The 21,527-nt window shown below is 37.7% G+C and overlaps 1 protein-coding gene across 3 annotated transcripts in view; it reads left to right on the forward strand.

Annotated features, from left to right (window-relative positions):
- Positions 1-21,527, forward strand: part of LOC110038025 (pyridoxal kinase) — a 135,240-nt gene that overhangs the window by 45,158 nt on the left and 68,555 nt on the right. For all 3 annotated transcript variants that reach the window (XM_020742782.1, XM_020742781.1, XM_020742783.1), the window contains 2 exons: positions 19,023-19,096; positions 19,323-19,387. In XM_020742782.1, the coding sequence (XP_020598441.1) occupies positions 19,023-19,096; positions 19,323-19,387 (139 nt within the window). The remainder of the gene's footprint in view (positions 1-19,022; positions 19,097-19,322; positions 19,388-21,527) is intronic.

A 21,527-nucleotide genomic window follows, 5' to 3' on the forward strand; every position in this document is an offset into this window, starting at 1 on the left:
TCCTCCAATAAAAATTCTTTCTTCAAGAGGTATCATTTGTATTAAGTCTTCTAAGTCATTCCAAAATTTATCTTTAGACTCTGTATCTAAACCTACTTGAGGAGCATAAACACTTATAATATTAAAAATCTTAGTATCAATGATAATCTTAAGGGCTATAATTCTATCACCAACTCTATTAATTTTTACAACATTATCTTTTAAACTCTTATCTATAATTACACCTACACCATTTCTAGTGCGACTCTTACCAGAATACCAAAGTTTAAAACCTAAATTATCAATCTCCTTAGCCTTTTCTCCCACCCACTTAGTTTCTTGAATACATAAGATATTAATTTTCCTATGAATCATAATATCAACTAATTCCATTAATTTACCATTGAGAGTGCCTATATTCCAAGATCCTATCCTAATATTAGTTTCATTAGTTTCATGGACTAACTTCTTTACCCGCATTCGCCCGTAATGTGGGAACCCTTGCTTATTTAACACTACACCCGGGCGCCGGTGTAGCGGCCCTTGCACACTTTTCACTGTATTCAGGCTATACAGCGCGTCGCTTCCAGGGGACGCCCTAGCACTTACAAAATGATCAAAATGATTCATGTCATGATTTTTTCGACAAGTTTTACGCTGGCTGTCGACTACCTAACACAACCCTCCACTTTTCGCATCCAGGCTTGGGACCGGCAACGGCAGTGTTATCCATCACACGAAAACAAAATGCAAAATTTCATTATCCATGCTAAGCAGTGAAATAAAATCTGAGCCATGCAGATTGCTAGAACGTGCTATAACACACACACACACGCACACACACACATATATATATATATATAAAATAATAAAATTTAAATTAATTCAAATTAGATAAAAAATTTAACTGAAATTAAAAAAAATTAATATATTGCTTATAACCCTTTCCACAATGTATACAAGTTAATACAATTTTAATATTAAAATAATAATATTGTTTGTTAAGAAAATTAATATAAGAAAATCCGGTCCCATTTTTGAGATACTGTGAGAAAATTTATAAGTCAGGATTTGTGCAATATTAAATTATTTGAAAAATGAGAAATAATTTTGTGGGGAAACCTTGCTTAGGAAAGTGGTGTATACGTCATGAGATATCTTTTCTATAATTCTTTTTAAAAGTTGTTAATTGCACTAATGGTTGAACTTGGTTTTTTGGAGAAGAGTTTGATACTGTTAAAATTTTTGTTAAGTGGCATGTATCGTTGTAATTTTCTATAGCTCTCTATTTTTTTAGTATTCTGATTAGATTATGCCATTTATTGCACTGTCAAACTGAGACGGACATACATGGCTGTTATTGTTTCAAAACCAAACATTAAATAGCAGTCTTATGTCACTTTATAGCTGTCTACTTTAACGTCTCTATTGTGCAGTCGGGCTAGAAGGGACATGCCTGATTATTTTTCACGTAATCTTTTTTTTTTGTCAGTTCATTGTTGACTTTCACAACCAAGCATGTATTAGCAGCCTTGTTCCAATTAATAGCTGTCTAGTTGATCCCATTTATTGCGTATTTGGATTGAATAGGAGAAGCATGGATTTAATTTTTTTTTTGTCTGATTATTTTTGACTTTCTTAACCAAGCATATTATAGCAGTCTTGTATTAATGTATTTTTAGCAATTTGCTTTATGTCATATAGTAATTACTTTTGATTCAATCGTACATTGAATTTCACCAATGTTTATATAATCCAATTGGTGAGTTCATTTTTATTAATTCTGGTTTGGTTGTCTTCAACACTAGCTCTCCTTAGGTTTCATAACTTTCCATTGTAGAAGTAGTCTTCCACTTCTCTTTTCTCCATATGGATGGCCACCAGTGCATGCTCATTAGCACCTTCCTTGACGGGGCACTAATTCTTAAATCCACGACCTTCACATTCATTATGGTTGAAAAATTAGGTTATTCAAGGAGCTGTTAAGAGAGTCGATTATTGGAAGATAAAATTTTTCCTAAAATGGAGGGCCGAGCACATAATTCATGAGTGCAAACTCGTATACTTTCTGAGAAAGACATTGCTGTTATTGAGGAATTGAACTTCTAAAATAAAATTAGCTACGACTGGACTGAGAAAAGGTTGTCAATGGATCGACTATGTAGAGTTGAAAGCCCACTATGAAGATGTGTATTGGTTAGACTTAAGATATTTTGTTACTTAAGGAACCCACAATGCTTGCTTAGGACCCTAATGAATTAGCTAATGAGATCACAAAATGTCATACACATCTCTAAAGAGTAGAGTTTGATGAGTTATTATTGAGGCTATTTTGGAGGTTTTGTTAAATAAGCACCCAAGCAATAATATCATTATTGGAGCTGACGTTTATTGTTTAGATTTGTATCTAGTTTATGGTTCTATTGGTAAATAGGAATTATTAAAGAAGTTTAGAGATTTATTTGTAAGAGTCTATATAAGCCCAAATCGTTAGTGAATAGTATAACTTTTCAAATAAATTATTTCTTTTTGTTATTAAAGTTAAACCCTAACCCTAGTTGTCGCTAAAATACCGCCGCTCCTCTCTTCTCGACCGTCGCTCTCTCACTCGTCCGGAGATGATGAAGAGGAATCAGAAAGCATCATGTGATGGGGTTGAGGATGTATCTACCTCGTCGTCATCAAGGAGTATCATTGCTACTTATGCTCACTCTGACAATGGTACTCGTGTTACATATGCTCTTGCCACTATTTCCACCATAAGAAAACCATAATGGATAATAGATTCTGGTGTTTCTCGATATATGATAGTTAATGCTAGAAAGTTCATTTCTTATACCCATTTAGCAGTTCCAGAGAACATCCAAACTACTAATGGTACAGCACTTATAGTTGGTAAGAGTATATTGAGGTGTACCGATTTTATGACTTTGTCTAATGTTTTGAATGCTCCTTACTTTTCAGTGAATTTTTTATTCATTAGTGTCGTTATTCCTCAACTAAAATGTGTTGTTTTATTTAATATTTCTAAGATAATATTTCAAGAGAAAGGGACCGGTCAGACACTTAGGACTGGAACGTGTCATAGTGGGCTTTGGTACTTGGATAGAGAGAGGATGGACTCAACCTTGACATCCATGATAGAGAGTGTTGGAGCAGGGGATCTGTGAAGGGTGTGCATTTTGCATTAAAAGAAAAATCAAAATTAGAAAAGTACAAAAGGAACCTTAGGACCTTCCTATGTGAGCTCTATCTTCTTCTATGAGAGGGAAGAGGGCAAGAGAAGTATCATTTTCCCAAATAATAAAACTATCACTCAAGGCTTGCTGAGCACAAAAATGAGCAAACTTGTTACAAGAACGAGAAACAAAATGAAGTAAAACCTGCTAAATTTCAATAAAAAACCTAAAACTGTACTTTACTGAGGCTGTCAGCTCCAATGATGTTGGTTCGAGCTTTGTTGGAGGAAGTTTATAACATTGCAACAGTCACCTTCAATGATAATAACATTAACTTCAAACATTCTAGGCTCAACCTAGTTGGTGATAAAAAGAGCAGCTTCAAGTTCCGCATGCATCAAATCTCAACGTTCCCATTTCTGACCTGCAACAAGGCATTTGCATGTTTTGTGCCTAATAACATTGCTAAGCCCAACCACATGCGAGCAAAGAAGCACACCATCAAAGTTTATCTTTAGCGGGCAGCATGAAAAAAGGTAAGAAACCGAGCCATGTCACCGTGAGATGTTCTATTGCTCCTGTATTGGGTAAAGATGGGGAAAAAAGAGAACCCCCAAGACTAATGTAGCAATAGCATCAGGGTTCCAAATGGTTTGCCATGTTTCTTGGTGTTTCGAGCACACCAACAATGATAATCTGTGTTGTAGTAGATGTGGGCAAGAGCAAATTACACATAATGCTTTGGGATAGCATTTGACAGGTTTTGGGTCCAATCAACAGAGAGTGAAATGTGCACTACCCATTTTTGAAGACAATCAACAGTAGAAACGAGCAAAAGGCAGCTAGTGCATGCATGAGATCTATCTTCTAGTTGTGAACATCCCCAGCGACAAGCTCGTTCCTCACTGATGCCATGGCGTTGAAGCCATTTTTGGGTAGGAAGAGCTTTTTTAATGAAGCGCTACCAAAAGTGGTTCTTTCGAAAATGCAACTTCAGTTGTTTGAGCCAGTTAAAGCGTTCTTCTTGTTCCTCAAGAAATATAAGAAAACGGATTGTGTGAGAGAGATATTCATTGCTCCTGTATTGGGTAAAGATGGGGAAAAGTGAGAGCCTACAAGACTGTAACAGCAATAACATTCGGAGTTCGAAACGGTTTGCCATGTTTCTTGTTGTTCGAGCATGCGAACAATTATAAACTGTGTTGCAGTGGATGTGGGCAAGAGCAAATTACGCGTAATGGTTTGGGATGCTATTTGACAGGTTTCGGTCTTAGCAGCAGAGAGTCGATTGTGCACTACCCATTTCTGAAGACAATCAACAGTGGAAATGAGCAAAGGGCAGCTAGTGCACACATGAGAACTATCTTCTCGCTGTTAACAACCCCAAAGGCAAGCCCGTTCCTCGGGGATGCCATGACGTTGAAGCCAACTTTTGGTAGAAAGAGCATTTCTAATCAAGCGCCACCAAAGAGGTTCTCTCGGGGATGCAACTTCAGTTATTTGTGCCAGTTAAAGCGTTCTTCCTGTTCCTCAAACTGCGCTAGGTAAGCAGAGAGGTGATGGTGTGACCAGAGTTCCATGCATACAACTCAACTTGGTCACCTGAGTTGGTGTCCCACTGGATCTACAGGATCTTGTGCTGGAGATCAATACCGAAACATGGATGAAGCAGTTCCCTATTCCAATCATTGCCATGGCGTAAATCGGCAATCATGCAGTTTTCAAGACGGATATTGCTGATAAATGTAGGCCAACAAGAGAAAGGCATATCAAGCACCCAAGTCTGGTCCATAACAGATATGGAATTGCCATCTCCAACTCTCCAACGCGTGACTGGCTGCAGGTTTTCAGCCCCATCATTAAGAATTTTCCATGAAGAGGAGTCCCCACGCAAGGTGGTTTGCTGATCCAGAAGCCTACCATGTTTTTCTTCAATACAGTCTCTTAAGGTCAATTGGTTACTGTGTAGGAAATCCTAAGAAAGGCGCGCATGAAGAGGGCATTCCACCTCTCATCATTGTGAATCCAGGGTGGTTTACCCAATTCCATCTAGTTCACATAATGCAGCCAACGTTGGTTTGGGTCTTTATTCCAAAGAAAATCCCTGCATTTCTTTTAATTTCAGCAAAAGCTTTTTTAGGGGCTTGAACATGCACGAGGAGGTAGTTACAAATAGGGAGGAGTGCGAATGTGGGTTGTTCTTCTGTCAAGTGATAAAAGTTATTCGCCTTTTGATAGATTTTTTCAAAGTCACAATATTGGAGTTTATGGATTGCAAGAAGGATGCCCAGGCAATCGAACTCCTCAACTTTCCGGAACTTGAGGGTTCTCGCAGGTCGATTCTTTTCCCCCCTTTAGTGGTGCGGCTAAAGAGGACCGAAGATTTAAGGTGGTTGATCCATTGCCTCGTCCATCCACAGTAGAGCTGTAATAGTTTTAGCAATTCCTCAGCAGTAGTGGATTGTCTTGCGCAAATAAAAAAATATTGTCAGGATATAAAAGGTGGGAAAGGCTCTTCCCAATGTTGTTGTTTGAGGGAGAGAGGTAGCAGTTCCGAGCAAAGGATAAAGAGGTGAGGTGACAAAGGACATACTTGCCTAAACCCACATTTAGCTTGTATCCATTCAGATCTTTAGCAGGCAGAAAATTGTTTGCTTGACGCACTGGAGCACCTAGTTGAAAAATTTTGTAGGGAAGTTTATTCGACCTTGAATCTCACAAAGAGTCTCCCAACTCATCTTGTCATAAGCCCCAGAGTAGGGGGATCTGTGAGGGGTGTGGAGGATGTGGTGCTGCTACATCCTAGGTGCATAAGACACTCTTGTTATAGTTTTTATGGAGTTGATTGTATCCGTCTTTGTATGAAAAGACAAATAAACAAAAACTTGTTTCTGATGCTTGTGAGTTTGCCAACTTACTAGGATCTCTTATAACAATTCAGGTAATAAGAGTTTTTATATTTTTTATTTGATACATTCTGATGTTTGGATATTTTGTTCTACTAATTTGCTGAATGATTATCAATATTTTGTGGCTTTTACTGATTGCTTTTCTTATGTTATTTGATTGTATTTGATGAAAAATAACAGTGATGTGTTTGCATGCTTTAAATATTTTCATAAGACAATCCATACTCAATATGGTGCAGTAGTGAATGTATTGAGGTTTGATAATGAGACGAAGTATATCAACAAGACATTTGGAGAACACTTATTAGCCTAAGGGATATAACATCAAACCATATTTCCATACACATCGGCTGAAAAACTAGCGGATAGAAACAATAGACTCCTTCTAGAGGTAGCCCGAAGCATGATGATTGCGATGAATGTCCCAAAGCACTTGTGGGGGCAAACTCTTTTGACAGCTGTTCAATTGATCAACAGAATGAGCTCCGGAGTATTTAATTGGAAGCCTTTTTGTCAGATTTTGAAAGGAGATAATCACAAGATCCTCCCAGTGAAGGTATTGGGCTGTGTATGTTTTGTGAAGGAAAACTGACCAATAGTAGGGAATTTGGATTCTAGAGTTGTGAAATATATTTTCGTGGGTAATTCTGCTACATAGAAGATGTATGTTTGTTGGAGCCTGATATAGAAGAGACTGTTTCTGTCATTTAGAGAATTCAGATCGTACTGCATCCGGAAGGTGACCTTAGCCTTTGGTGACTTGCATGTTACTGAAGATATGAGACAAGAAAGGGATGGAAAGAATAAACTCCATACACATCGGCTCAAAAAGGATTAGCGGATAGAAAGCATAGACTCCTTCTAAAGGTAGCCCGTAACATGATGATCGCGATGAATGTCCCAAAGCACTTGTGGGGGCAAACGCTTTTGACAGCTGCTCAATTAATCGACAGAATGAGCTTCGGAGTATTTAATTAGAAGCCTCATTGTCAGATGTTGAAAGGAGATAATCACAAAATCCTCTCATTGAAGGTATTGGGCTTTGTATGTTTTGTGAAGGGAAGCATACCAATAGTAGGGAATTTGGATCCTAGAGCCGTGAAATATATTTTCGTGGGTAATTCTGCTATATAGAAGGGGTATGTTTGTTGGAGCCTGATATAGAAGAGACTATTTGTGCCATTTAGAGAATTCAAATCGTACTACACCCATAAGGTGACTTTAGTCTTTGGTGACTTGCAAGATACTGAAGATATGAGACGAGAGAGGGAGAGTAGTGATGGTGAGAGATTGGTACATGTGGGCGTGATGCCTTGTCCTTTTGATTTGGGATGAATCGACTGAGGAGCCGGTATATGAGGAGATCGAAAGTGAAAAGATTAAATTTGGAGGTGGTAGGATTCAGGCTCAAAGGGAGCAGAGTGTGTTTACAAGGAGGAAAAAACAGAATGAGGAAATAGTGCTGCAGTGCCACTCATGCCAGCAAGTCCCCTCTTCTGGTCTCCTCCGAAGCTTGAGACACCCACACAATCGTCCTCAGACTAAAACTGCACAGGTGATATTATTCCTCTTCCTTCTTCCACCCCTGTGACTTAAGGACTTCTCACAACAATACGGGACATTCTTCTGATCGTTTCAATTTCTCACATTTCATTGTTCAGTTTGTCATACTCTAACATATCACCCATACATGGAACATTCGTTGCAATTTTGGGCACTATCTTTTTACCCAAGTTTTGGCAAGTAGCTAAGAAGGATTCCAAGTGGAAAGCACCCAGGCATGAAGAGCTTGGGGCTCTCGATAAAAATCGAACATCAGAGAGTGCTACCATCAGTGGGGCAAAGAGGAGTTGGGGGTGCAAGTGGATATTCACAGCGAAAAAAAATCTGTGAGGGAAAGTGAAGCATTGCAAGGTGCGATTGGTGGCGAAAGAGTACAATCAGACGTATGACAAGATCTTGAACCAGTAACAAAGATGAGCACAAATTTTATTTTCGTTAGCAGCGAATGATGGGTGGAGGTTGCACCAACTCAATGTGATGAATGCATTTCATTGTGGTGAGTTACTAGAAAAGGTGTATATGGAGATACCTTCATGATTCAACACAGTTCAGACAGTTGGCAAGGTAGGCATGGTCAAGAAGCCACTTTATGGCTTGAGGCAGCCTTCTCGTGCCTAGTTTGACGAGTTTAGAAAGGCTATGGTTGGCATGGGATATCGACATATCAATGCCGATCAACGGTATTCTTTCGACAAAATAGAGGTCGCATCACTATGTCACACCACTATGTTTGCTGTGTACGTTAATGATATGATTTTCACTAGTGATGATGAGACAAAGATTACCTAAAAGTAAGATTGGGCAAAGAATTTGAGGTGAAGGATCTTGAACAACGCATATGTTTCTTTGAGATTGAGGTGGCTTGTGACCAGAGGGGATGGCCTTGCCTTAGAGGAAGTATGTACTGGTCCTCACGGAAACATGCATATTGGGGTGCGAGCCTGTAGTCTCTCCAATTGATTAGAAAGCCAAGCTGAGCGCAAAGACATGAGGATTAATTGATTTTGAGAGTTGCCAAATATTGGTGGCCTTCTAATCTATCTGAGTCACACTCACCCAACATCTTGCTGCGAGCGTCGTGAGCTGCTATGCATGATCCAAGAAAGAGCCACATAGACGCAGTGTATCGGGTTCTAAGGTACCTGAAGAGTGTAACAAAGAAAGAATTGATCTTCATAAAGAATGAGTATGTAGGCATTGAGGTATATTTCGACTCTAACCGGGCGAGCTGTGGGCAACTTGATCTCTTGGAAGAGCAAGAAACACTCTGTATTAGCGTGGTCAACAAGAGAGACAGATTACTGGGCCAAGGCCTTTAGGAGTTGCCGATATGATATGTCAGAGAGCCTTGTTTGTAGTGCTCAAGGTGGACCAAGGAGCTCAGATGAAGTTGTGGTGGTGTGACAAGTCAACAATCAATATCTAACAACTCGGTGCAACACGGTAGTACTAAACCTGTGGAGATTAATAGTTTCTTCATCAAGGAAAAACTGAATCATGTATTACTGGAGCTAAGTCATGTAGCCACTGGAGAGCAGGTGGAATAATGGACTGCTGGAACCAAACCTTTTGGAGTTGCCCATATGATATATTGATGAGAGTTTATAAAATTATAAAGATTATATCATTCAATTGCTAGGTATCGAGGGTCATGTGGAATTAGACCGTAGCGAAATTCCATAGAGTGTAGAATAGGATCAATGATAAATTTATATAAGATATGTATCTACGACTTATGCAATGCATCCACATGTTGATTATAATAAGTTTTTAATTAGAGAAGCTGGTAAGATATCGAAAAAGAGTACGAACTCTGCTATAGTGCAAAACATATCACCACACAGAAGCAATTATAAACCAAAATGTATAGGTTTGAAAAGAAAAGAATGTTTGACGCAGAATCGAGAAATGCTTCTAAATGACTTGTAATATCGCTTTTGGTATAGTAATGCCTAATTATTTTTTACAATACCCCTACTTTTATTTGGATGTATGTGGTTGCTATATTGTTCTAAACGGGATCCTTAGTTTTTCATTTCGTGCTCATATTTTTGTTGTACCTATATAATATTTTCCTTGGTGGATGATTAACTAATTGATATGGATTTACCTAAGAATGTTATATTTCAACAATAAATATTTAAAAAACAATTCAAGCATATGAGGTTTTATTTTTTTTAGAGCACAATAAATATGGGCATACAAAGTCTCATCTTATATGATATTATTTGTTTTGACTAATTAATTAAAAAAAGTTAGAAAAAAGGACAACTAAGGGTGTGTTTGTTTGAACTTTTCAGGCAACTTTCTAAACTAAGTCTCCAAATTGAGCGTTTGATTCGTGCTTCCTGACGCATCATGTTTTAACCCACGACGATTTTTCTTCTCCCTCACGACCGTGGTTGGGTCTTGCGTCATGTGTTTGGGGTGGGTTTTTCTTTTTCATTCACTATTTTACCCATCACGTTATTATTATATATTTTTGAAAATTCATCACATTATTTTAAAAGAAGGGTTCGGTGGGGTTTTTAAAGGCAAAAAAAAGGTTACAGAAGTTGGGTTTTTAGATGCATTCCAGGGGATTTTAGATGCGTGTGCTACCTTATTTTTTAATTAAATAATAAACTTGGTAATTAATCAATATTATACCTTATGAGGCATATAAAGTTAATAGATTTAGGAAGTATAAAATTTGAGTCCTTACAATTCATAGTGAAAAATAATTTTATGCTCGTTAATATTTTTTTTGAAATTATTATAAATAATTAATCATGTATTCATAATATAAATAATTTTTTTGATCAATCATAAATTTTTTGCTAAAAAATAATTTGATTCTCTCTCGGCACTGCGGTTGGCAGCCTAATAGTGGTGCGGGTGCACCTTAAATGAGGTTATTTCGATATTTCATTCACAAACGACACTTTCAAATACAAATTTTTCAAACAAAATAACTGTTTCGGAAACACCAACTTTTAAATAGTAAATTTTTTTACATCAGCTTTTGAACTGAGATTTCATACAACCACAGCCACCAAATCAAACGCTCGGGCACCGCACCCCAACTCTTATGCCTATGTCTCTATTGTAAAGCATTGGTTCCTACCTTGTTGATAGTTAGTAGGCATGTAAATGTGCCATTCTTGTTCTTGCTTAGCTGGCCCTTGTACCTAATGGGTGATGTCAGCTTGATCAGTTTTTGTAATGATCTATGGGTGCTGCGATAGAAATAGAGATGACATCCAATATTATTCAGCATAAGGATGTATTAAGGATGACGAGCTAGGTGTCATCCTTAAAGGGCTTGTTGAAAAGAAGCCATTGGCTATCTGATGCTTCCCAGGTAAGCTAACGATCAACCTGGCTTGAATAGGCCAAATGATGTCCACTCACTCTGATTAGGCACATTTCTCTAGTCGATGATATATTGTGACAATGTATTCCCCGTGTTACGAAGTTGGCCTTTGATCTGCATATGTTGATGATTTAAGCTCCTCAACTTTAAGGTGAGCGGTCAATGTCATGCTATTAAGATCCTTATCACCACTGATGTGCATATGCTCTCAAACATGCCTACAAAACTCTGCAACTGTGTCCAAGCGCGCTAAACTAGTGGGCCCTTTGTTCTAGAAAATATTGTAGTGCCATAGTGCAAAGAAGAAATGTTGTTGTATCAAAAAAAGGTGTTAGCAAAGAAGATTAGAGATTTCTTGTCCTGGTAGAAAAAATAATGAGCACATACAACACTCATTTTTTTGGTGCCATAGGATAGTAACTCCTAGGTGGCTCCATCAAGACCCAAAGTAAGCTTAACGAAGCTTATGATTTGTACCAATTAAAAAATGTTTCCATCAGTCATTGTTATTGTGTCTTACCTTGGGTGATGAGTGCATGCATATTCTTCTTTAGTTGTATATAGGTCTAGTAATAATCGACCTAATCTATATGTGCTTTTCTTTTGTCGCCTAGTTTTAGGAAATCAGTCTTTATCAGCTACAAATAAATTAGGTTTATTGCTCCGAACTATCTCATCACCCTATCATGCAAGTGTCACTTAATTTTGTCATATGATAAAAGGAATATGTGACTGCTCGTGCATTGGAGCAATATTTGTATGATGTACGGCTCCTAGATTACTTTTGTAGTTGTGGATACCATTAGTCTTATTAAACTCAACTATTAGAAGCGTAGCTTGAAATGTTAACCTGGCTTATCTACAATCAGCTTATCTCCTTTTTGTATGCCCGGACTGGGCTGCATCTCCCTGCGAATGTAATGTAATAACCTTCGAAGATGAAAAGGGGTAAACAAACTAGCATGTGTGGCTTTGACTCCTAAGAATGGTAAGCAGGGGATGAAAGAGTGAGAACAGGCAGTCGAAGTGGCATGTGGGAGACGAAGTAGAAGGCATTATCATATAAGAGTGTGAATGTTCGTGCTTCTGTAATAAATAAAAAAGGCAAGTGGGGAAGACAAAGGTGCGAAGCAGTCCAAGGGGACAAACCTGTGCAAAATTGAGATTGAGAACATTGAAAGAAGAGGAGATAAAGATCATGCAAATGATAAAAGTGCAAGAATAACGAGTTTATCGACTTGCTTGATCAACCGAGCCTAAGCAAACAATCACCTGAATATGTGCAATATGACATGCTGGAGAGGGCGATGTGTCAAACACAATTGGAAGGTTGTATGGCCTTGGCTAAGAGTGGAATAGGGGATGTAAAAGCGTGTCGAGGTGGACACTCCGTGTTTGATTGAATAGGCGATACACTCGAGTAGGAATGTTTAAGGCTGTAAATGAGCCGAGCTTCAGATAGCTTAGGCTTGGCCTGCGTTATGCTCAATTTACATATTCTTATTTATGTTTGGCTCGAAATTGGACCATTTAAATTAATTAGAAAAATAGATGTAGATTGTTGGATTCAAACCTGCGCCATTCATATGGAAAAAAAAAGCTTAAAGCAACACGACCACACAAGCTGTGGTGATTTAAACTTCGATATAAATATATATAATTTATTATTAAATTAATAATATTTATACTTTTGTATTTTGAGCTAAAATGATCCCAACACGAGCTATTCACAAACAAAGAGCTCTTTTGACAGCCTTAAGAACGTCGACGAGCATGATCACGAAAGCTGGAGAATAGAAGCTTCAACAAATTTCATTACAAAATATTGAGTGTGTGAGTGGAGAGGGAGCCAATGAACAAACTTGTGCAAACAATTAAACCTTGGTAAGGTCTAATGCAAAATTTTAATTGTTTTTAGTGATGAAGATTATTAGATAAATAAATAATGTAAATTATTTACTAAATTTAATTAAAACCTATTAGTTAATTTGAAAAATTATATATATGTATTTGAAAGAAAGCTCATGAATTTAATTAACAAAATTTAAAAATTAAATTTTTTTAATAAATTATGTTATTCTTTATAATAATTAGAATAAATTATTAAATAAAAACTTCAAATTTAATTGTTTTCTTTAGGTTATTCGGTTATTCACTAAAATTCCCGAGATATTAAAATTGTGGCGTATTGCAATATACTTTACTAGTTGCATCATAGTTGAGAGCAATCTTAATTTGGAATTTATTTTAATGAAATAAATATTTATATTTTGGAACAACTCTTAATAAGCTTAATTTAGAGATTCCACCAAAATTCTAATAAGGAATATTATATTATTGGAGGGTGATTAACTCGTTCTATTTTAGCACATATGAGTATTTGATTTCATACAAGATAATGAAAGTTGGATATCATTATTGATCTAGATATAGTCAAATCAGGTAAAAGGTGTTAGAAGTGTCAAGTTAATCTGATGAAGATTAAGATTTTAAAAGAGACAATCAGTAACTACACTTAAATTATAGTGCCATTTTCCTACTTCAAAATTATTTTCAGTTGATAGACAAGTTTGTCGGTCGCCAAATTAGAAATTATCGGCCACCGGAATGGATATCCTGACGCCCGATTTTAAAAGAGGTTTAATTTAATTTATATGTATAATTTGAAAAAAAAGTAATATTTTAATTTTTTTAAAATGTAAGACCGAATCGATCTCATATCTACAATAGTTTAAATGATCGAACACAATACCATAAGCGATACATCTATCTAGAGGAATAGACATATTACTTACTAACGCGACTCGATTAAATAAACTAAAGATATTATGATATTCGTTTTAGTCTGCGAACCTTTATGTTGACCGACAAGTTCCTCTATGTAATACGAGAGATTAAATAAGATTTATTTTAAGCTGAGTTCTTAAGTTCCCTATATGGTCATACCCCTATAGTTAATTACATCTTAAATGACTGAAATCACTTAAAAAAATTCTCGATTAAGATTTGTGGTTTTGTCTTCAAGATTGCAAAGTTTAGGTTTCTAAGGATGAATATGAGGAAATCATAAGGAGAAAGGGCTCAAAATATGAACAATTATTTTTCAGGAGTCAATGGAGTGAAAGGTAGGGGATGTCACAGATCCAGGGAAAACCCCGGTGACTTCCCAACTATTCTACGATTGGACCTTAACTCTAAGGAGACATCCTACACCTCGTCGTCACGGTCTCGATCGTCGCCCTCTGTACGCTTTGCTTCTTAAAAAGACTACTCTAAGATCCTAACAGATCAATTAGAGGCACAGAGTTGTGGTGTATAAAGATGTAAAATTATTGGGTCAGTGGTTCGCTACGGGGTACCTCCTAAACCAAGTGTTCTACTGGCCTGTAACCTAAAAGTCCCCCGCAAGTCTGTAGAAACAACATGTGTTATAAAAGGGAACATGCTACGAAACGCAGTAAACAGTATACAGTAGTATTGCAGACATGAATTATGTGTATATGCAATAAAGTGTGCAGTAACAAAAGTAAACGTTGTAATCGTAAAACAAACCCGTATACCTGACGGGTCGACAGCTCTTGAAAAGACTCGAGAAAAGGCGGCAGATGACTCAAGGTAATTCGAGGAAAATCGTCGAAAACACGATGAAAATTCGGAGAAAATCACAAGTGCTTTTTCGAAGATTTTGATAAAATTGTAAGAAACACATAAATATCCGATTTCAAGAAAAACGTAGGAAAACACAAAAAAAAATCCGAAGAAAGAAAGAAAGCCGTAACTGTACGGGTCGGGCTAGACTCAGAATTAGGTATTCTTGAGGGACTTCAAAGGCGACTATCGGTCACCCGTATGTATAGAGCTCGACATTCAACTAGAAAGGTGTCCTACTATACCAACTTTGGTAGGTACTCCTTAGCCCAATATTGGCGATTAACAAGTGGAAAATCGAATTTTGCTATTTTTAACCTGCGTATAGGCTTCATGCATAGAAAAAAAGTAGTATCAATTTTGGTAGTCAAAATATTTTGAAAATAACGTATCTGTTCTTATCATTTTTATTTTATTGAAAATATGATTATCCACAAGTCAATCGCACTGTTGGGGCTTGGACCACCAACAACCTAAGAAGGCAAGGGAGCCCTGCTAGTCTAGTGTCGGTGAATAATATCGTCATCCTACGTTTCAACGGGTCCCGGGATTGGGTTTCGATATTATAGGATGAAATATTATTTCGCTCTACCACCGAATGCCTTTATCATCAAAACCCAATACCCCAAAAAGTCCGTCCAACTTACGACCTTGATTGATGGTTTCATATATAGCCAAAGCTATATATACGTACTTATGTATCAGACACAACCATTTAAAACCCAAACCAAGAAGCAAGGAAAGTGAACCGAAAAGCAAGAAATGCAAAAGAAAGAAGACTAAACTACCTCCGAAATCAATTTAGGAAAGAAAAGCAAAGCGGTAGGAGGGTTAGCTTAAAATATCCACTCGATGGGACTTCTTGAATGAGCAATGAGATGGGCACACTTCCCGATGCTAGCCAGGAACAACCCAAAAATGCACAATTTAGAGACCTCTAAGCTATTCCTCAAACCTTTCTCAAATATCAAAAGATTTTTTTTTCTTTCCTTTTTTTTTATCGTCTTTTTTATTGCACTCAATTCAGCCCGCAAAATTGGGTCTTGAAACATCTCCAAACATTTAACAAATCATTCCTCGAAAAGAGGCATTTGAATTCTTCCAAATAACAAGAATCGAAATATTTCATTTTACCAACATTAAAGCATTTAATTCTACCTCGAGCCAAAAGCTTCCATTGCCATATGAACCCAACATCATTCAAAGAATCCCATATAGGTGCTCACGGCCAGGGCAACAAGGAGCCATCAAACAGGTGCACAAGGTAACCAACATACGCAAACAAAAGGGGCTCTCTGGTAGGAGCAGCAGGAGGAGCCAGCAAACCCAAACCAACAGCCACAAGCTCACGGGTAGGAGCAGCCACAGGGGAGCCACCAGCTAACACTCAACGCAAATAAGAGAACACAACAGGAAGGCTCACGGTCAGGGACGCCAGGAGGGAAAGCCAACCCACACCCACACTTAGGAAATAGCAGGAAGGGAAGCAGCAAAGGGGACAGCAAAACCCAAACCAAGCAGAAGAAACACAACAAGAAGGCTTACGACTAGGGGCAACTAGGAATTAAAACCAAGCCCAAAACAAGCTCCCAAGCTTCAAAGAAAACCAAATTTTCATCCAACATATATTTTGAATGGGAAAGCCTCAACAGGAAATGAAACTAAACCCCGAAAGCACTGCTCAAAACATCAAACAGATTCCAGTATCATTCGAATAGGAGCATCGTCAGGGAGCAAAATTGAACCACTAAAAGAGTTGCTCAAAGCAAGTAATAATCCCAACATGATTCGAACAAGAGCAGTAGCAGAAAGAGCAAAACCGAGCCACCAAACAGCTGCTCAAATCACCAAAAAGATATTCCAGCATATATTAAAATAGAGGGAACAACAAGAAACAAAATCCAACCAGCAAACCAAACCTCCAAGAGCCCCAAAATCAAATAAAAGCTACCTGAATATGTTTCGAGTAGGAGGGCAACGGGGAAGCACAAAACAAAGCCCCCAAATTAAAATCTTCAAAAGCCTCAGTATCAAATCAATATAGCAAAGGAAACCGCAGCCCCGTAGGGCTAACACAGCTCAGAAATCCTCCATGTTAAACCCAGGCAGCAAGGAAAACCGCAGTTTAGAAGACTAAAACAACCCCTAAACTTTAACATACCAGCATAAATGTGATAAGAACATAAGGAGGAAGCTCACACATGCATAAGAATTCATAAGAATTAAACCATGGAATTAAACCATGCCTTTCATTAGCCTACATTCTTAGCTAAGTACCATGTAATATTTAAAAAAGACCTAATACCATGTATTTGGACTGAAGTAAGCTAAAATGTAACAGCTAGCCATGATTCCAGCATTAAATGTTAACAGGAACAAAATAAACCCCCCCTATGCATGCATTCCCCTATTTTAAGGTCTCCAGCATGTGTCGAGCAAAGAAGAAGAGTAGGAGAGAGGAAACATACCCTGCTCGGGCTTCTGTAATCAACCAAAAAAAATCACGACACTCTTAAACCTCAAGCTCACAAGCAAAGCCACAACTCCATGCTCACAAGCACCTAGCCGAGAAGAAATTTTCGCAGAATCTCCCCAGGCCTCAAGCTTCGTAACCTCCCTGAGAACTCTCCCCTACCAAGTTTTATCGACACCAGAGAGAAGAAAAAGGAGCTCGGGGGACTCAACTAGACGACACAACATCCCCAGCCGAAAGAAAACTCACCGCAGTCGAGGCCACAAAGGAACCATCGGGAAGGAGGAGAGTTTCCCCATTCGTGACCCAGGGAACAAACGGGCAGGGTCAACTTACCTCAGCGAGGATCGAAGGATCACGAAGGCCCTCCTTGCCTGACAAGATGAGGCAGGCGATGAGGCAGGCGATGCTTCGGGAAGAGGCATCTCGGGCAGAGGATGTCGGGCGAGGAGTCAAAGGCAAGGCTAGGGCTCCGCCTGGGCTGGCTCGTGATCAGGAGGAAGAGGGAGTTCGGTCGGATTCAGCTTGGGTCGCGAATGGGAGAACAAAAGGGTGGACGGGGTGTGAGTGAGTTAGGGATTTAGGCAGAAATAAAAGATCCCCCCATGGCTATATAGCACAAGGCATACCCCCAAGTATAAATAATATTTAATTTCCTCGAATTGCGCACCCCTCGTTCGTGCATGAAACCATATCAAAGTGGAAGTCCTTCCTAACTAAAGTCGACGTTCCGGACGCGCCAGCTCGCTCTGTTTCGTCATCCGAGATCGGGTCGGAAACACATCAAATTCGTATTTCGTCGAAATAATCTCTTATGATCGATCGTGGAGCCTCCTGCAGGTGCGGGAGACATGAATTTCAACAATTGTGTGCGTCGACGTGTGCGCTGTGGTATTCGTGCATCGATGAGTGTGCACGGGCGACACAAAGTGTTTCCTAAGGCTTTAGATCCTAAGGGTATTTGACTCGAGCTTCGTCGCGCTGGTTTTAATCCACTCAACTAAGCGTTGAGGATTTAGATACGATCACACGAACTGCGAGGAGTCAAGAAGTGATTTGAATTTATAATTAGTGTGGGCCCCAGACTAGTCGTCTAAGAGAGTCGGTAGGAAACCTTAAGGTTAGATCCTAGGCTTTAAGAAGAGAAAGCGACCTCACCAAAACTGAGCTCAACAAAGTTATGTTTAACTTATTTGATTTTTATGTGACATTTGATTTACAAATGACTATTATTGAATACTTTTTCGCATTCATTGCTTTGTCAAGTTGATTAAAGATGAAATATGGTTTCTTACATTAGTTGTTCTTAGTGACATACTCCTCCTTTACAATATCGTTTGAACAAGGTCTTTTGTATTATGAATTTCATTTAAATCTATTTTAACTCATTGAATCATGCGTATAGAAATTTCTCAGGTATTCTATATTTCTTAATTAATTCGAGGAATCAACTCATTTTACTAAAAAAGAAAAGAAATTTTTTTTTGCAATGGGATTATGGTTCTGTTTCTATATTGCTCTAATTAATATTCCTATTGTTCGTTTTAGTCTTTATTTCTACTATTCTCCCATAATCTTCTTCAGCACATTTATCTTTTTTTTTTCTTTTTGTCTTATTCATTACAAGCTTTTTATTTTTGTCTAGTTGTTTGTTTTCTTTCTTGGAATTTTCCTAGTTCAAAATAAATATTTTGATGATATGTAAATTTTTTAATTGGATTAATTAAATTTTATTTTGGTTTTTCATTTTGATAAAAATGAGAGAAGTGTGATTTTAATGGGATGATTTGAGGATTATTCGTGAACCTTGTTTCAAATTTGGAGATAGCATCATGATTTACTGCAGTATGGAAAAGCGTTTACTGGTTAATTAGATCAGAAGTGCCGTAGAAGCTAATGACTGTTTCTTCATGTAGTTTGTGATCCAGTTTTGGGTGATGAAGGAAAGCTTTATGTTCCAGAGGATTTGGTGTCTGTTTATCGTGAAAAGGTAAACTACTTTTGGTCATTGGCAAGCTTTTTGTTTCTTCTTGTTTTTGCTTGAAATTAATAATTGCATTTAAATTTGGCATAACCATTTTTTTATATTTTATGCGTAAATCTACTTTTGTGCGAATCTCAATAAATCCTTTTTATGTACGAGGAACTTGTGTTTAGTCAGGGTGACCAAAATAATGATCTTGTCTAGTTATTTACCAAATTTTTTTTATGTTCAGGTGGTTCCCTTGGCTTCCATGCTTACTCCTAACCAATTTGAAATCGAGCAACTGACAGGTTCCAGGTAGTTAACATTAAGTTTGTGAGGTTGTGTACTTATGTTCTACTTTCACGCCTACAGTTATGATATTGACAACCAAAAATAAATCAGTTGCTTACACTCAATTATGTAATCGTGTTTGTGCTCTACCTTTTCATGCATTGTGAAGGCCGATCATTCACAAAGTAGAATTCATATGCTATTATGCTATATGTGTCTCTTTATCGGGGGTTGAATATACCATCACTATATTGTTTTGAAGAATGAACCAAAAGAGAAGATCCCCTCCTCTAGGGTTCTTTTTTAACAATGATCTAACCTGAAGTCAAATATATTTGGGAGAGTGGCAATATATTTTCTTGCCATTTGTACCTCTCCTAGTACAAAAGAATTTGAAATTCTTGGTCCGCTAGTTTTTCTACATTATAAATGTTACAATCAGAGCTAACAAACAGGGTGTTTTGACCACCAATATTCCAAGCAACAGGATGATTGATCATCAAGAGCAAATACTTCTCGGGAATTTAGACCAATAATATGATGCTAAAATATAGGGTCATCAGTCATTCTAAAATACGTTCTAAAGTTGATTTATAAATTTGTAATTACACTATATCATAACTGGTCAGAATTATCACCCTTGCATTAGGAGCTGGTTTTTATCAGTTGAATACTCATTACCACCTTGATTACAATGAGATTTTCATAGTTTCTTTTCATGCATTCTCAGAAGTTATGAAAAAGAATTCGTAAGAAGATTAATATGAAGGAATACCTTTAAAATCTTTCTTGTGCCAGTAGCCAAGGGCAATGATGTCAACCTAATTCTCATTTATATGGATAGTTACGTCAGCTTCTGCCAGCTCCTTTCCAGTAATTACCTATTTTATTTTGTAGTAGCTGCATCCACTTGAACGATTTTATAAAATATTGAGCTGAGGATGCAAAGTGAATTGGTTGAAATAGTAAATCCATTGTCGTGAAAAAGCAACCCAAACTGGTGAGTTGACCACTTAAGTGTGTTGGGAACTCATCTACATAGTATGATCTTCCTGGGATAATTTGCTAAGATCATGAAGATAATCATTAAACTCAAACGTACAATCCTAACTGATCATAAATCAGCTATCAATCTATGATAATTCTCCATATTGAGGCGAACAGTGATAATCTTCTGACAAGGGAGAAAGAAAATAGTTGTCAATTTAGAGATTTTTGTCAGAGAAAAGGCGATGGTACCTTGTGATGAGTTTGTGTAGGACTTACTGCAAATATATGGAGAGGTGAAGAAGAGAAATGCTGAAGACCAGAACTCTTATTATCCTTAAAAGTCCAAGAGAATGAACAAGGAGCATGAGTTAAGGGAGATTTCAAAGTGTTTGAAATCCTAAGAAATGAGGGTGGCCATAGGAGAAGCATCACCTTATGAAAATAGCCTAGAAGCAGTCAAAGAAACTGATAGACTATCATAAGAGAGATTTGGAAACTAGTAGAAGCGAGGTGGCATGACGGCAGGCACAATACATAAATAAAAATTGACAATCTACAAAGCAGATTCAAGCTGCAATGATCCTATCCATGAAGTTGAGGCTGAAATAAATGCAATTGCTTGGGCCTATAGGCGGCGATTCCCCGTAGCAAAGGCATGAGGTGACTAGAATTGCATCGGAAAAACAAAATGTTCATAGATCAATGGTCGTAAATCATGAGTGCTTAGAGCGTGCGAGCCTTGGGCTGTAAGGAGTGGACAACGAGCTACAATCACAAATAATAAGTTATAAGAGGATGACAAAGCAGATTAATGGTGCCTCACACAGGTTAGCAAATGCCATAGAGAAGTGATACTTAATGAGCAAAAATGTTGCGAATAAGGTTTGCAGTTGAAATTGAGGTAGCACATTTTGAGATGGCATGTGGATGGGAGTGTGATCCCCCACATGCTCTAATGCCAAGATGAAGTGAATGGGCAACAATGATTAATGTAGATTTTGATACATTAATTGCTTTTAGAAAATGGTGTAAGAACTTTAAGATACAGTGGTGATGAACGACGTCTTGGCGTTTAATGTTTTTAATGCAATGAATCATGTGACGATGCCATGCAATCAAATTTAAGAACCTCAAGTTTAAAAACAATTAATTAAGAATGTCAAACATCAAAATT

This window comes from Phalaenopsis equestris, unplaced genomic scaffold, assembly GCF_001263595.1.
Source record: "Phalaenopsis equestris unplaced genomic scaffold, ASM126359v1 Scaffold229296, whole genome shotgun sequence".
Classification (NCBI taxonomy): Eukaryota; Viridiplantae; Streptophyta; class Magnoliopsida; order Asparagales; family Orchidaceae; genus Phalaenopsis; species Phalaenopsis equestris.